Here is a 15714-nt window from a genome sequence, read left to right as displayed (position 1 = left end):
ATGCCTCGTGCTTAAACATGCTCTAAAACAGGTCAATCATTTAACTACCTGCAGTTTTTAATTTTTATATTAGCTTTTAATTTTTCTCTCTCCACTCCTCTTATCTGCTCCTGTCCCTTCAAGGAACAGCAAACAGCTTGATGGAAAATAGAAAACAAGGGATTAGAGAGTTCTAGGATGGGGAAGGAAAATGTAGGAGACAAGTCCAAAGAAAAAGATGTGGAAAATGGAGGTGCTGCCCTAAATATACGAGTGAGGAGCTTAGAGGAAAGTGGTATTTTAACAACAGGCATCGAGGCTGAGGAAAAAAATAGAGAAGGAGCTTGACAGCAGCACCTAAAATGAGCAGAAGGAAAGTGAACAAAGGAAGGAGATGAAAACATAGCAGCCTTCACTAGAAGATGGATTGCAAGGCTTGCTTTCTTACAGAAATGTGGACAGAAAGCCGTGCTACTAGCTAGGTCCTACTGCGTTATTTTTAAAACAATGCACCGCCTTTTGAGTTCTGCAGATCTTTATACAACATACGGAGGAGCCAAGAGCCCAGTAAGAAGTCTTCTGCTCTGCTGGACAAAGACTGGCAAAATGTGTCTGCTGCATAATCCACAGGATAGATATCTGCATTCCCAGAGTATTTTATCTTCTCAACCTTTTTGGCATACAAAAGGGTCTTATTGCTTAGCTGGGAGTACAATTGCAAGGATGGGTTCCTATCCAATCCTACACCCATGACCATCTTCTTGCATTTCTACCAGCTTTGACAAAATGAAGCTAACTTGTTGTTTAGTTTTGCAATTACATGAATTCAGCTTGAGAAGAGATTTTTGGAATAAATAGCATTTAATAAAAATGCATGCTTGCTGGCAGATTTTGTAGGATCACTGACAGAAGTAGGGATCTGCAAAACACTAAATATGATTTTTCAGGAAAGGATACTGCTAAGGCAACAAGCAAGTCCAAATTATAGAATCATAAAATAGTTTGGATGGGAAGGGACCTTTAAAGGTCATCTAGTCCAATTCCCCCTGCAAGGAGCAGGGACATCTTCAACTAGATCAACTAAACGTAGAATTCTAGGGGAATTAGGCTGTAAGATGCAACAAAGCATACTGCACAGAGTCCAAACCTTGCCTTTTATCCTGTCCAGCTCCTTTCAATACTAAATTGGATTTCTGAACTGACTGCATCCTCAAAGATCACTTATAATAAACTCTGCTACCCTTGCCTCCTACAGTAAAGGCAAGTGATGCTTGCATAAACATGTGAGTCCTTGAGGAGTATGTCTAGACATCACCTGCAGGGAATAAATGAGTAGGGGCACCTACTGTGGTAGGCTGTGAACTTTCTGCAATGGTATTTCCCAGGGTACCTTACAACAAATATTGATGGTGCTTGTCCTTTTCCCTGTGTTCTCCTCAGCACTCACTGCTGGCCACTTGAAGAGCCTCCACGGATCTTTGCTCTTGCCCAGTGTGCTCAGAGCAGAGGTGGTCAACAGGGACCACCCTCCGATCCAGAGGATGAGGGGACCCTGGACTCCCTCCTGCAGCCAGATCCCTGCAGACATGAATGGAGACAAAAGCAAAGACAAGAAGGCTCTTCAGAAAGCCCTATTCCGAATTCCCAGGAGGCTGGATGGACAAGGAGGGAAAACATGTTTGTAAGTGGTTTTGAGATGAACTGTAAGTTAAATCGGGTGGCTGACAAGAGCAAGGAGCAATAACTGTTCTCCTTGCTGAGTGGGACAGTGTTTGCCCAGATGCCTAAGGAGGACTATGAATGCTATGAATGCTGCAAAGCCCTGCTGCAAATGCTGAAACTGACACCAGCAGGGCAGAGCTAACATGGTGAGAGTTCAGCAGGAAGGGGACTCAGTATGGCCCCAGCTACAATCCAAACAAGCAATGCTGCTTCGACAAACAGCTTCTGAGTGGATTTCTCAGGGGACCTTATGATACAGGAAAGAGGACCTACTAAACATCAAGTGGATTGCTCCAGGCCTAGGGAAGAGGCAGTCCAGCCAAATCCTCAAGGCAAAATATGCAATGTTCCCAGGGACAGAGCAAAAACACCCAAACTGCCCTTCAGCCATGTGCCACCAGGATGGCGAGGTGCAATAGCGCTCTGCAAATGAAGTAACGTTATAAGCAGACGAGCTAAGTGAATGCAGATGAGAAAGGCATAAAATGCTCCATCCTGAGCCTACATCCTATGTTCTTCAGTCAAAAGTTTTGAACTTTGTGGAATAAAACAGAGTTGAGCCTTTGAAGGGAAAAAAGTTATCAAATGAGTGACTGAAAAGACACGATCTCATGGGAGTATGACCAGATGATGGAGGGCAAAGAGGTGCAGATAAACATTTCTGAGACCGACTTTGAGATTTTGTCAGCTGTCTGAGTCAATATGAACATGAGAGAAAGACTCCTGGAGGATGATCCTTTTCCTTTATTCCTGGGAAATGATGTTAATGCCATGGGATTTAAGGACAGAGACACTTAAGCTAAATGACTGAAGGGTGAACTCCCTGGCTTCTTCCAAACTCAAGGAGCAACTCAACAGCAATAGCATCTCTGGATAAAACTCCTGCTGAGGAGTACTGTGTACCAGAACTGTGCCGTGAGATGGGAAGCTTCTTAAATGAGTGCTAGGAGATGCACCATAGCCCATGTGCCCTCTACGCATGGGGCATGGGAATGTGCCCAGGGCTCCTCGAGGGTAACTCCCTTATTTTGTTAAGAAAGAGAACTGTGGCAGCTGGAGAACTTGTATGTGCAGTTTATGAACTTCAATAGGACTTTGATGGCTTGTTGGATTTTCTGGGCTATTTAGTGATTCAGTGCCTCACACGGTCCTAGACCCCTGGAAAACTCCAAGCAAAACATTCAGCAAAGGGAAGTCTATAAGGGCTGCAGCAATCAAAATGAAGACATTATTCACTCTTTTCGCAATGTGACAAGAGATGAAATTCATCTAATGACAAAAATAGTCTAAACCTCTCATCTGCTGCTGGTCTCCGATCTTGCAGTTAAAATATGCTGTGAACTTTGCAGGGCCGAGACTGTCCTATTTGCTTTTGCAGTGGTTGGCATGTCAGGGGGAGTCTCAGTGTCTCAAAGCTTACAAAATTAAACCTGAATTAAACTAATTACTGCACAATTATTTAGCAGTGAGTAACAAAGATGTTACCATAAAGAAGAAAATAAACCATAGACTGAGCAGCCTAACTCCTGGAAAGCACCATGGGCATCAGTGTCACAAGCTTTGCAAAACACAGACCTGAGGATAATCTGCCTGCAGAAATGAACACACTTTCTGACCGGCCAAGCTGGCAAATCTTGCTCCAAGCACTTAAGCCATAAAATTGCTGGTTTGTGAGATCTCATGCTCTTACCTGACATCATTACCTCCATGGGCAAAGGATCCAAAGCAGGCTGTTAAGATCTGAAGGAAGTGGAAAAGTAGATGGACCTGAGATGTGTCTTTCTCTTCCTTATCCTCTTCCACAGGATCAACTGGGGGCTGGTTAGGATCTGCAAGTTCAGAGGCCAACTTCATTTCCACCCCACCTTCCTCTGCCTCAATCTCTGCCTCAGCCACTGCATTGCAATAGCTGGAGTAGCTGTCATAGCGAACTCGCTTCTTGGAGTAGGACACAGTGTCACCCACTAACTTCTCACTGTCCTCTGGAGTTGACGTATCTGCTGCCTTAAAGGAGGAATGGACGGGCATGCCACAAATAGCAGCTGTGTAACAAGTGTAACTGTTGTTGCGTCGTAACAGTTTGTAGTTGTTTTCTTGAGTGGGCCTCTCATCAGTGGCCCTGTCCAGGTGTATTTTGTGGAGCAAGTCTTTGTATAAACCTGAGTCCTTGTGTACAGTGTGATAAACATGGCCATCGCTCCTCATCTGGCCATCGAAACTGAAGGTGCCATTGGAAACAGGTGATTTCACCGAGGTGTGCGTCATCGAAAATGCCCTTCCTAAAAAGGCAGAGATTTAGAGTTTTTATTTCTACAAAATGTCATACAGAAGCACCCTCCCTCCCACTTCACAAGACAATAAAATGGCAGTGGTCTGAGAGTATACGACAAAGATCAACTGTGGTATATGCAATGAGTAAGTCACAATTCAATTCACTGCAAAATAAACTCTCTCATCTTCGTGCAAGAAGAGCTTTGTTCCAGCATCGGGTCTCCCCCAGATACGCTGTACAACCTGCACCAGGTCACTTGGGATCGGCTATTCAAAGGTGATACCTGAAGGTTAAATACTCAGGTCCTTTGAAAAAGTAATTACTATATAAAAATTTATTTATTGTAAAATAAGGTCTACTTTTTCTGAGGTTTTGGCTACTTCAAATAGCCATAATAAGGATTTCAGGAAAGGTGGTTTGCTGTAATGTCATACTGAATATGAGATCATCTTTCAAAAGTCCCTATGCTTAAGAGACATTTACACAACTTCTAAAAATATTTTTAAAAATCAGAAAGCCAAAAAGATCATGTTCTGCAGAAATATTTCCTCAGCTATTCAAAAATTTTGTATCTCTTACTTCCATGAACATGATGATAGTTATTCCCACTGTATACATTTAACATTAGCATATGCTGTAGAACATACATCACAGCTAAGGCAATATTTCTGAAGAAACTATCTTTTTAATTTTCTGACTTCCCGGATTTTACTGTGCAACATTCAGAATTGTTTTTAGCTATTTTTAAACTGGAAGCACACACTCAAAGTGCTTCATGTCATGATTTGATTTCATAAGAATCAGTTGAATATAGTAGACATTTATTAACCAAATTACATGCCTGTGTAGATGTTAGCAAAGTGATATCAAAGTCAGCAGACGGCTAAGTGGAGGGGTGCGATCCCACCACATGGGAGAACAAAAAGAGCTTTATGCATACAAGCCTACTTATTAAAAATATACGTTCAGAAAACAATGCATGAGATTTTTCTAGTGGACACGCTCCAAATGGTCATATGTTTGCCAACTAAAGCCCAAATCTTTTCATCTCTTGTGGCAGTATGCTAAAAATCTTTATGCTGAATTTAACCTTCATACCTCAGCAATCTGTGTTCTCTGTATTTTTCCACTGCTTAAAAGGATAGAAACACCATTAAGGGTACAAAGTAAAGCAAAAAGGAAAGTAATTTTTGTTTTCAGCTGTTTCTAAAATTGAAATACAGGCAAACAAAACATAGTTGTTTTTAAGTCCTCTCTAGAAAATGTCACTTGTAAATGAGCATCTTTCCCAACAGAAAGAGGGATTAGAGCTAGAAATCCTAAACACTAACTTACCATTTACAACAGAGACCCACATGCAGTTGAGAAACTCTATCAAAACAGAGAGAAGATAAACCGTTTGTGTTGCTTTAGTTTCTTACCATACGGTACACGTGGATGGTTTCCATTTGCAATAGTATCTGATGCCCCAGCAGCTTCTGTTACTGAGCCAGTAAGGGGAATTGTGCTCTCATCAGATGCTTTGGCACCGGGAAGCTCTTTAAAGACTGGTGTTTCTTCATCTTGAATTTTATCAAGACTTTCATCTGATATCTTTGACAGTGCAGCATCTTTCTTTAACTGGCCTAAGGAAATAACAGAACTGTAATTTTAAACTCAACCTATCTATCTTGCTGCTTATGTTTCCACTGTTTGCATCAACGGCATAGATTAAGGTGGATACAATAACCTGGCTCAGTTTCATACACATTCTTTATTTATTTCTAACACTTATCTTTACTAAATGAATCTGAGAAAATTCTAGAGCATCTTTGTTTCTTCCTACAAAATTCAACTAAGTATGTAACTGACGTAAACCACCAAGCTGCTCATTTATAAATGAAATCATAGAATTATAGAATCATTAGGATTGGAAGGGACCTTTAAAGGTCATCTACCCCTCTTCAGGAAGCAGGAACATCTCCAACTAGATCAGGTTGCTCAGAGCCCTGACCAAGCCGGCCTTGAACGTTTCCAGGGATGGGGCATCCACCACCTCTCTATGCAACCTGTTCCAGAGCTCCACCACTCTCATTGTAAAAAAATTCTTCCTTACATCAAGTCTGAATCTGTCCCCCTCTATTTTAAAACCATTATCCCTCATCCTATCACAACAGGGCCTGCTAAAGAGTTTATCCTCATCTTTCTTATAAGCCCCCTTTAGGTACTGGAAGGCCACTATAAGGTCTCCCCAGAGCCTTCTCTGCTCCAGGCTGAACAGCCCCAACTCTCTCAGCCTGTCCTCACAGGAGAGGTGCTCCAGCCCTCTTATCATCTTCGTGGCCCTCCTCTGAACTCGCTCCAACAAGTCTATGTCCTTCTTACATTGGATGCTCCAGAACTGGACACAGTACTCCAGGTGGGGTCTCACCAGAGCGGAGTAGAGGGGGAGAATCACCTCCCTCGACCTGCTGGCCACGCTTCCTTTGATGCAGCCCAGGATGTCGTTGGCTTTCTGGGCTGCAAGCGTGCATTGCTCATGTTGAGCTTCTCGTCCACTAGCACACCCCAGTCATTCTCCTCAGGGCTGCTCTCAATCCATTCTCTGCCCGGCCTGTATTTGCGCTTGAGATTGCCCCGACCCATGTGCAGGACCTTGCACTTGGCCTTGTTGAACTTCATAAGGTTCTCATCGGCCCACCTCTCAAGCCTGTCAAGGTCAAATCTGAAACTTTTATCTGAGTTTTAAACACTGCATTTGTTGAGAGTAGCTAAGCAAACAAGCAAAACATTGTAAAGCTGTAAAGCTGTGATCAGCCTAACTTACTGTAAAGTTAAAGAAGTCCTTAAAGATAATATTCTGCCAGATTTTTCCTCTTTAATGTTTCATTAATAAAATATAAAATGGATTGTATTCCAGGATTTATTTTCCTGTTTCTGACAGACTCTAGAAGAAGCACTGCAATGGTTTGCCTAACAAGGTTTTGAATTTCTGCCACTGCAGGATTTTAAGAGCAGGTTACACAAATACATGAGAAATAGCTTAAGCACATCCTGCCTATGGGTGGGGACTGGACTAGGTGACCTCTCAAGGGTACTTCCAGCTCTGAAATGAAAATTTCCATGACTTTACATCACTCACATTTCATCAGGCACCTACTTACTTTCTATTTTTCTCTTCATCCAGGGGCACACAAAAATCCAGACTAAGATGGCAAATACTGAGGATACACCAATTGATATTAGAGCAATGGCCCACATTGGCAGTACCAGTCCCAGTACTGTGAAGACAAAGAAATAAAACCCAAGTAGACCATAAATTAACATGACTTAATTATCTCAGGCAGTGGAAGAGCAGTCTGTCACAGAAAAGCCTGTGTTCACAATGTATTCAAAACCAACATGAAGGAGTCAATCATTTTTAGCATATATATCAGTTAATGCAGTATTTAAATGTTTAGTTGACATGCAAACATTTGCTGGTTTGGTCTTCCAATTCTCTGTTACCCCACCATATTCTCATTTCCAAAGAAGTCAGGGGCAAAACTCCCATATCAGGACTGCTAAAACAAATTTGCAGTGATTTTATACACAAACGCATGTTAAACCGTGTTGCCCATTAAGGCTAAATGTTTACCTGACCTTTGCTATGATCAATAAAGCCTGATGCTTAGCTTAATCTAAGCCATTATCTGCTTACAATAATAGCTTAATGTAGCACTTGAGAGCTGAGGTTTCAGTCCTGCAACGCACAATCATGTCAATAACTCGTGTTCCGGTAAGTATCCCCACAACAGAGCTCCTTGTGCTTGTTCAATTAAATGATCAGACTCTTAATGAAGAAAGAACTTGAACTCTCTGATCTTTCAAACCCATATATGCACACCTATCTTGAAACCTATGTGCTTAATTCATCCTTGTGAGTAAATGTTGCCAGGACAGAAGCCCTGGAGAATAAATACATATGTCCTGAGTATCAAAACTGGAGTCCCACCTTTTTATTCATGCACTTTGGAGACAGCTAAGCTGAAACAGAAGGGACGTTAAGATTCTTATTTCATTTATTTTGCTTAATGAGTCACTGCAGAGTGCCTGACCTACTTCTGCAGTACAACTAATGAGGAAATGTTGGTTATATGGCTGATTTACTGTGAAACATCTTGGATACGTAGCCAATTAGACTTAAGAAAACGGAATTGTTGAGTTATGTTACCCTCAAAGTGGGAACTTCTCAAGCTTTTTATTAATTTCAGTAATGCTATGCTATCAAGTAGAGTTTACTGACTGCATTTATCTAGTACATCTAGTGTGTCAGGTTTTAAAGAAAACAAATTTCTATTCAAAAAAGGTAACTTTCTAAGCCTGCTTTCTTAATTCAGGTGCATGTTCAGGAGTCTCTCTTCGATTACCTGTTCATTCGTGGCTCTGAGGCAATAATCTAATCTAAAGATAACATTTAATGACCAGAGTCTTCAATAAAGTAGTTGAGAGCATTGAACATCCTTTTTTTAAACTCTTTTGCTGCAAGTGTGTGTTTAAACTGCTTAAGTAAAGTTAAATATAAACATACAAATGCAAATATACAAACATACAAACATAAAATGTGTTACTATAAATATACAAACATAAATATAAAAATATAAATATAAGTTCAAATATAAACACACACAAACATATAAATGCACATGAAATATACAAATATACAACAATATAAATAAAGTCCTGAAAATGACATGTTGTTCTGGTTTTATTTAGTGAGGGGGGGGCCTACGGGGGCAGCCTCTGTAAGAAGCTGCTAGAAGTTGTTTCCCTTTTGTTCAGTGGACTTGGCCAGGCCTAGGGCAGACCTGCTGCTGGGCAGGGCCGAGCCAATTGGTAGCAGAATGTTCTGTGATAACACCTCTGCGAGAATGTATTTCAGAAGGGGAAAAACAGGAAAAAAAAAAAGGGGAGGAGAAGATGTGAAGACACTGGAGTGGGGGCAGAGAGGGGAAGGCGCGAGCCTTGTGGGCCTTGCAGGCCTCACCCTCTGGCCTCCCACTGGGCGGCCAACTGGGCCTGACTCGCTCTGGCCTGGCTGCAAGAAGCAGAGAGGAGAGAGGAGATGTGAAGAGAACCTGAGAGGCGTCTGCCTGCCTGTTGTGAAGAACTTCTTGAGAGGAATGGCTGCAGACTCCAAGGTCAGTGAAGAAGGAGGGGGAGGAGTAATACAGGTCCTGGCCAAGATTCCCCTGCAGCCTGTGGTGATAACCATGGTGGAGCAGGCTGTCCCCCTGCAGCCCACGGAGGCCCATGGAGGAGCAGAGATCCACCTGCAGCTCATGGAGGACCCCACGCTGGGGCAGGCGGATGCCTGAAGGAGGCTGTGGCCCATGGAGGGCCTGTACTGGGACAGCTGTTCTGGAGGGACTGCACCCCGTGGGAGAAATGACCCCCGCCGGAGCAGTTTCACAAAGGGCTGTAGCCCATGGGTGTGACCCCATGATGAAGCAGGGGAGGAATGTGAGTTCTTCCTCTGCCAACGAAACAGCAGTGTAAAACAACGTGTGATGAACTGACCATAACCCCCATTCCCTCTTCCCCCCTGTGCCACTTGGTGGGAGGGGGGAAGGTGGTAGAGATAATGTTAAGCCCAGGAAGAGGGAGGTGTCGGGGGAGGTTATATTGTTCTCTGTCTAATTATCCTGCTTTGTTTTTAGAAATAAATGAATAGTTTTCCCCAAGTCGAGTCTGTTTTGCCTATAACAGTAGCTTTAAGGATTTCTCCCTGTCCTTATCTCCAACCTTCAGCCTTTTTTTGTATATTATCTCTCCCTGTTCTCTCGGAGGGTGGGGGGAGTGAGAGAGAGACTGCATAGTCTGGCCCTGATTGAGGCTAAACTAGGACACATGTATAATCTCCTCCTACTGAGTTGCAATGAAAATACAGCACTCAAGAAAGAAGATGCATTAAATGCAGAAACAGGCTCATGGCTTCTTGTCATTGAAGGGAAATAAAGAAGTAAATTTAATTAATGGTCTCTGTGCCAGATCTACTAGAACAGTGACTCTGCTGATTTCAATGGAGCTATAGTGTTAGACTGGGTGCAAACAGCCTGCCTGCTCTTACTGTCCACTCTGAACCTTCCCTCCTTGATGCACATACCTTGAATATCTTTGAGAGATCAACATATGCTCAGATTTACAAAGTTGAAGCTAGCAGCTCAATACTTCCCCTTCCTCTAAAGAGGGAGTTTTTTTGTAGCTGCACTCCTCCCTACTCTTGCCCTCATTAACTCCTAACATAGGAGACAACTGTGCAGTGCTGACAGCTACCTGACAGCATGCTGGGAGAACATTGTTATACGCTCCCTCCCACGTGTCCTGCTGCAGACGGCTCACTCACCTGGTGCCCCCGTGTACATGATGGAAAACACGTTAATAGCTATGGTAGCAGCATAAAACACTGGAAGTGCGTGGAGACCATTGGGTACAGGGTCTTCCTGCATAGAAATTGGGGAAAAAAAGGAAACATTAGCTGGATTTTCCACCAGATTATTGTCAGCATGAACTGCTGTGAGGAAAACACATGCTCCCAAGTCAGTGCCAGGCAGGTGGAGCTTCTGGATTGATGCTGAGGAAAGGATGGTGACCTGCCTGGTTACACCCGAATCCATGATCCTGGTCCTGGCAAGCACCAGCATTCTGGGGAAGCTTGGCACTGTTACTGCGAACCAGGGAGACGGGTTGTACTTTCAGGTTGGCTGCAGACCTGCTGGGTAGCCTGGGGACAGGTTTCTTTCTGCAAGTGTTTTCTTACCTATCTTGTCTCCAAGTCCCTTTCACTCAGCATGACTGAAGGGCGTTGAGCAGGACACAGCTTTGATATTTTTGAGGCAGGGCTACAAGCATCAGTGCCAACTCGTCCAACTCTCACTTTCAACTGGGACAGCCTAGTACTTTCCACCAGCTAACAGAAATCTGACATATTAAGAGTCTGGCTGTACTAAGCATACAGGTAACATACCTACAGCGAGTATGCAATGTTTAGCACACTGCTGTGCCTGCTGCCACTGTGTTCTTGTGCCCTCGCTTCTCACAAGGAAAGGCTCAGCTGATGGTGCAGCGGAAACACACCCCGCGAGCCATGGAAAAAGCTTTTGTGAGAAGACTATTTTGGCCTTTTGAAGGGTTTTGGGTGTTCGCAAAAAGCCTGGCAAAGCTAAGGGCTGGCTAATGTGGTTTTATTTCTTGCTGCCATGAGCTATAAAAGGGAGTTGAGAGAAGGCTGTGGCCGCCCTGCACTACGCTCCAGTCCCGAAAGGTGATGCAGCACAGGCTGTATCCACAGGGCCAGCTGCTATTCGCAGACACTTCCAACAATGGCATGAACCCCTATACCAGGGCATGGACTCACAAGCTAAAAAACTGCACACAATGCAAGTTGCTACCTGCTTATGCCAGAAGCTCTACAGATCTTACTACTTTGTAAATGGCACAGATGGCAGTCAGAAGACAATGTGATTTTTATGACTAATTTCTTAAGCGGTTTGGTTTTGAATGCAATAGAGGAACTTTTCCTCATCCTTTACAAGACTTGAGTAATTTTAAATTCAAAGCTGAGTCCAATCAAATTTATCATCTGCTTTTATCGCTGACATTTATCTACATCAGAAATAAAGAATGATGAAGCTGAGGTTACAGGTGGTGTTATTTATAGCAAAAGAATTAATCCTTCATCTATTTAAGTTCCTTGTATAACTGCTAATACAGTGTCCCTTATTTTAGGTCAGTGTCATGTGCTGCACTCCCCCATTTTAGCAAGTTGAATGGTGGGAGAGAAATGCAAAGAGCAGACAAAAATGTTCTCGTTTTCAGCTTATGCTGGGTGGCAAGCAGATTGTCTTCCACACTGGAGATATATAGACTGATGCTACCTCAAAGCTGCCACTTTTGACTGAGGTCACTAAAACTCATCAATTCAGGTTTCTTGAGAATCTAGGAAATATGCAGATGCCCATCTTCTAAGGTCTGATGTGCTAGAAAACCAGAGCTTAAAATTTCACAACTATGAAATACCAATTAGAGTATCTCCAAGGGAGGGCTCTTCTGTTTAAACAACAGTCAGAATGGCTATGATGAGGCTAAGTCAATGTCAACAAGTTTGTACTAATCCAGAAGCAATCTCAATGTGCCATCCTTTAATCAAACAGAATATACAATGTTAATTAACATGTAGCACCTTCTGAGCCTCCCATACTTGTCAAATTACTTCCTCTGAGCTTTCAGAACTGCTAAGAGCAAGTACAGTTCCAATGGCTGTAAAAGTATGACTGCTCCTCTGTCCAAAAAGCAAGCCGCAAACTTTAAACTCTGGAAATGCCAGCACTCCAATGGGAGGCTAGGATACAGCCTTCATACTAAGCACTCATTATAAAGATTTCTTTACCTTGTTTAAAATGAAGAATCTAATCAGCACAAAGAGGACTCCTGACATCAAGCCAGATAACAGTGGGGAAATAAACCAAGAGGCAACTGTGTTGAAGAAAAGAAAGAATGGAACATAAAATAAACAGTATTCTTGCATAATAATTAAGTAAGTAGTTAACGAACAATACATTTAAACAGTTCTTGTACAGCTGGAATGAATGTTGCGTATCTTTACTTACAACTGGTGCAACTCAATGTCCACTGACAGTCATTAAAATCAAAGTAATGCTAGGTACTATTAAAAACATCAGCCAAAACACTTCCTGATAACTTCGCCAGTTTAGAAATCAAATTCGTCAGGAAAGCTTCTTGTAGTTTGATGCAGAGTGGACCGAGAAAGCCCTGTAATTTCCTAATCACCATTACTACGAATGTTGCAAGCAAGTGGAAAGCAATTGCATATAGTAGAATGCCATGCTGCTTGCAGGGCAAAAGTCTCAATTTCCAAAATGCCATGGAGGCATCAACTGTAATGAATAATGCATCTACATTTTCTGCAGGCCAGATTTGCAAGTGTCCAGAACTGATTTAACTGAAGTAGGTGGCAAAACTCCCACTGACTTCAATAAAACCAGATTAGGGCAGTGCTCTGGAAATCTCATCCAGAGTGATTTATTGTTTGTGGTATGGTTACCAGATTGACTCTGCTGTCATTGCAAACTCTCTTCGACTTTGAACAGAATTTAAAAAAATACGCATTGCTCCATCTTCTCTAAAGCTCAATTGTATTTCTGTGCCTTCAGCATCAAATGCTTTTAAAACAGAGTTTAGGCTGCGACATGGGTTACAAGGCTTCCAAAACAATAATGAAAACTCCTTCACATTCGTGCTTGGCTGTGCTGATTGTAGCAGTGGGAGGCTCTGAGTTAAACATGTGCTGTACGTCCAGCTTTTGCCTCCCTGAAGCTGGTGGGTGGAAAAACATGACTGTGGGCATTCACATGATGGCTAGTGTTGCTGAGAGCAAGAACGAGGTGGTATGAGCTGCCATTAAAAGAATTAGAAGAGCAGGAATGTCACCTTGAACCATATCACTGAGGGACAATGTCTCATCAGCTTACTGCTGGGGAAGTGGAACTTGCATCTTACTCCCCTCTCCACTGGAGACACACTGCAGTGCTTAATGAACACAGCATCAGTGCATCTTCTGAATGACAAGACTGGGGTCAAAAATAATTTAAGGAGGGAGTGCTAACAGCACAAAGTAGATTTCTGGGAATGTTTTTTATAGGCAGTGCACACTATTTCACATACTCTCATGCATAAAAGGAAACAACACTTACCAATCTTGACAAGCTGCATCCACTGGACTCCCTGTGTGCCAATTGCCACCAGAGAAAATCCAATCGTAGCACCAACGATGCAATGGGTTCCCGATATTGGGAGTTTCAAGAATGATGCAATCAGCTGCCAAACAGCAGAACCTGGAAAAAGACCCCAACCGTATGGTATAAACAACAACAATAACAATGTCATGCAGAAAATTCTTTGCAATGTACCCACATTCTTTTACAAGCACTGCCTACACTCCATGTGCACAACAGAGATCTCCTAAAGATAGTTGTGTTCCAGTTCTGTCTCTAAAAGTAGATATTAAGACTGTTTAATAGCAGCCTTGAATGCTGCATCTTACTTATGATTTTTTATTACTAAAAGCTCTTTACACTACACAACAGTTCTGCTTTTTTTTTTTTTTGAAGGCTTTCAGTATTTACAGCCTGTCTGATTAACCACACAAACTGCTCCCCATCTGCACCAAGCTTAGAAAACCTGATTCTTGAGAGCTGGCCCTGGAAGCCTCCAAGTGATCAGCGTGAGGAGGCATCCACTGTTCCACTAACAGTTCATTATAGGTAGTTCACTCATGCTCCTAAATTTAGATGCTAAGAGATAAAGGCACAAATTGTGGGGCAGGGAGTTTTATGTGTCTTCTCAGTACCGCGTGGCCATCAGGAATCCTCTATAGGAAAAATGGACTAAGGAGGGAATAAGGAGTCTCTGACTGCTTTAATTTGCAGCTCATTGCAGCGCTGGAAAAAGTCAGAACCACAGAAAAGACTTACTTAGTCACGGAGTATCATAGAATCATAGAATGGTTAGGGTTGGAAGGGACCTTCAAAGGTCATCTAGTCCAACCCCCCTGCAAGAAGCAGGGACATCCCTGACTAGATCAGGTTGCTCAGAGCCTCATCCAACCTGGCCTTGAATGTTTCCAGGGATGGGGCATCTACCACCTCTCTGGGCAACCTCTTCCAGTGTTCTACCACTCTCACTGTAAAAAAAATTTTCCTAATATCCAATCTAAATCTACCTCCCTCTATTTTGAAACCATTACCCCTAGAACTGTCACAACAGGCCCTACTGAAGAGTCTCTCCCCATCTTTCCTGTAGGCCCCCTTTAGGTACTGGAAGACTGCTATAAGGTCTCCTTGGAGCCTTCTCTTCTCCAGGCTGAACAACCCCAACTCTCCCAGCCTGTCCTCACAGGAGAGGTGCTCCAGCCCTCTTATCATCTTTGTGGCCCTCCTCTGGACCCTCTCCAACTGGTCCATGTTCTTCTTAATGTTGGGGGCTCCAGAACTGCAGTACTCCAGGTGGGGTCTCACCAGAGTAGAGGGGGAGAATCACCTCCCTTGACCTGCTGGCCACACTCCTCTTGATGCAGCCCAGGATGCGGTTGGCCTTCTGGGCCGCAAGGGCACATTGCCAGCTCGTGTTGAGCTTCTCATCCACCATCACTCCCAAGTCTCTAAGGGATAGTGGCTAATGGTCTACAAAGTAAATATGATGTCTGGTGTCCCAACAGACAGCCCAAGGAAGGATGTTTGCCAAGAGTGCCGGAAAAAAAAAAAACAACAAAAAAAGACCCCAAGCACCAGGGAGGATGCCTTCTATTTGCATTCAGTCCCAACTTTCAGTAGTTAGACCAGACCACAGTTGGCCACAAAACCCTTGAGCACGCAGCTCCATGCTCTGACTCATTTTCACATTGCGAGGACCCAGGTTCTCAGCTCCTCTTGAGGTGCTAACCTCAGGACACCAGAATCATTTTGACAGTGATACAAGCTTTCTGTGGATCTTGCCCAATACTAGAGAATTCTTAGAAAGATCTCTTCTTCATCTGAAGACTTCACGGCCTTAAGACTAAATCACCATGTGTGAAGAGGCCCCAACGGCAGCAATCAAACTGCCCTAAGAGATCCCGTATTTTCTGGCTCATGCCACCTCTCTTAACAGACGTCCAGCAGACACAGGTGATAAAACAAGGTCACTGAACATAGGCTGTTACTCAA

General features: G+C 43.1%; 1 protein-coding gene across 5 annotated transcripts in view; it reads right to left on the bottom strand.

Moving 5' to 3' along the window:
* The window catches only part of SLC20A2 (solute carrier family 20 member 2), a 61131-nt gene that overhangs the window by 16031 nt on the left and 29386 nt on the right, over window positions 1-15714 (bottom strand). For all 5 annotated transcript variants that reach the window (XM_086747583.1, XM_086747585.1, XM_086747586.1 and 2 more), the window contains 6 exons: window positions 13705-13845; window positions 12381-12466; window positions 10338-10434; window positions 7117-7233; window positions 5395-5598; window positions 3392-3980 (listed from right to left, as the gene is read on the bottom strand). In XM_086747583.1, the coding sequence (XP_086603709.1) occupies window positions 3392-3980; window positions 5395-5598; window positions 7117-7233; window positions 10338-10434; window positions 12381-12466; window positions 13705-13845 (1234 nt within the window). The remainder of the gene's footprint in view (window positions 1-3391; window positions 3981-5394; window positions 5599-7116; window positions 7234-10337; window positions 10435-12380; window positions 12467-13704; window positions 13846-15714) is intronic.

Source organism: Chlamydotis macqueenii, chromosome 4 (assembly GCF_036417535.1).
Source record: "Chlamydotis macqueenii isolate bChlMac1 chromosome 4, bChlMac1.mat, whole genome shotgun sequence".
In the NCBI taxonomy this organism is placed as follows: domain Eukaryota; kingdom Metazoa; phylum Chordata; class Aves; order Otidiformes; family Otididae; genus Chlamydotis; species Chlamydotis macqueenii.
The sequence above is the reverse complement of the archived record's forward strand: the minus strand, read 5'-3'. Positions and strand labels throughout refer to the sequence as shown.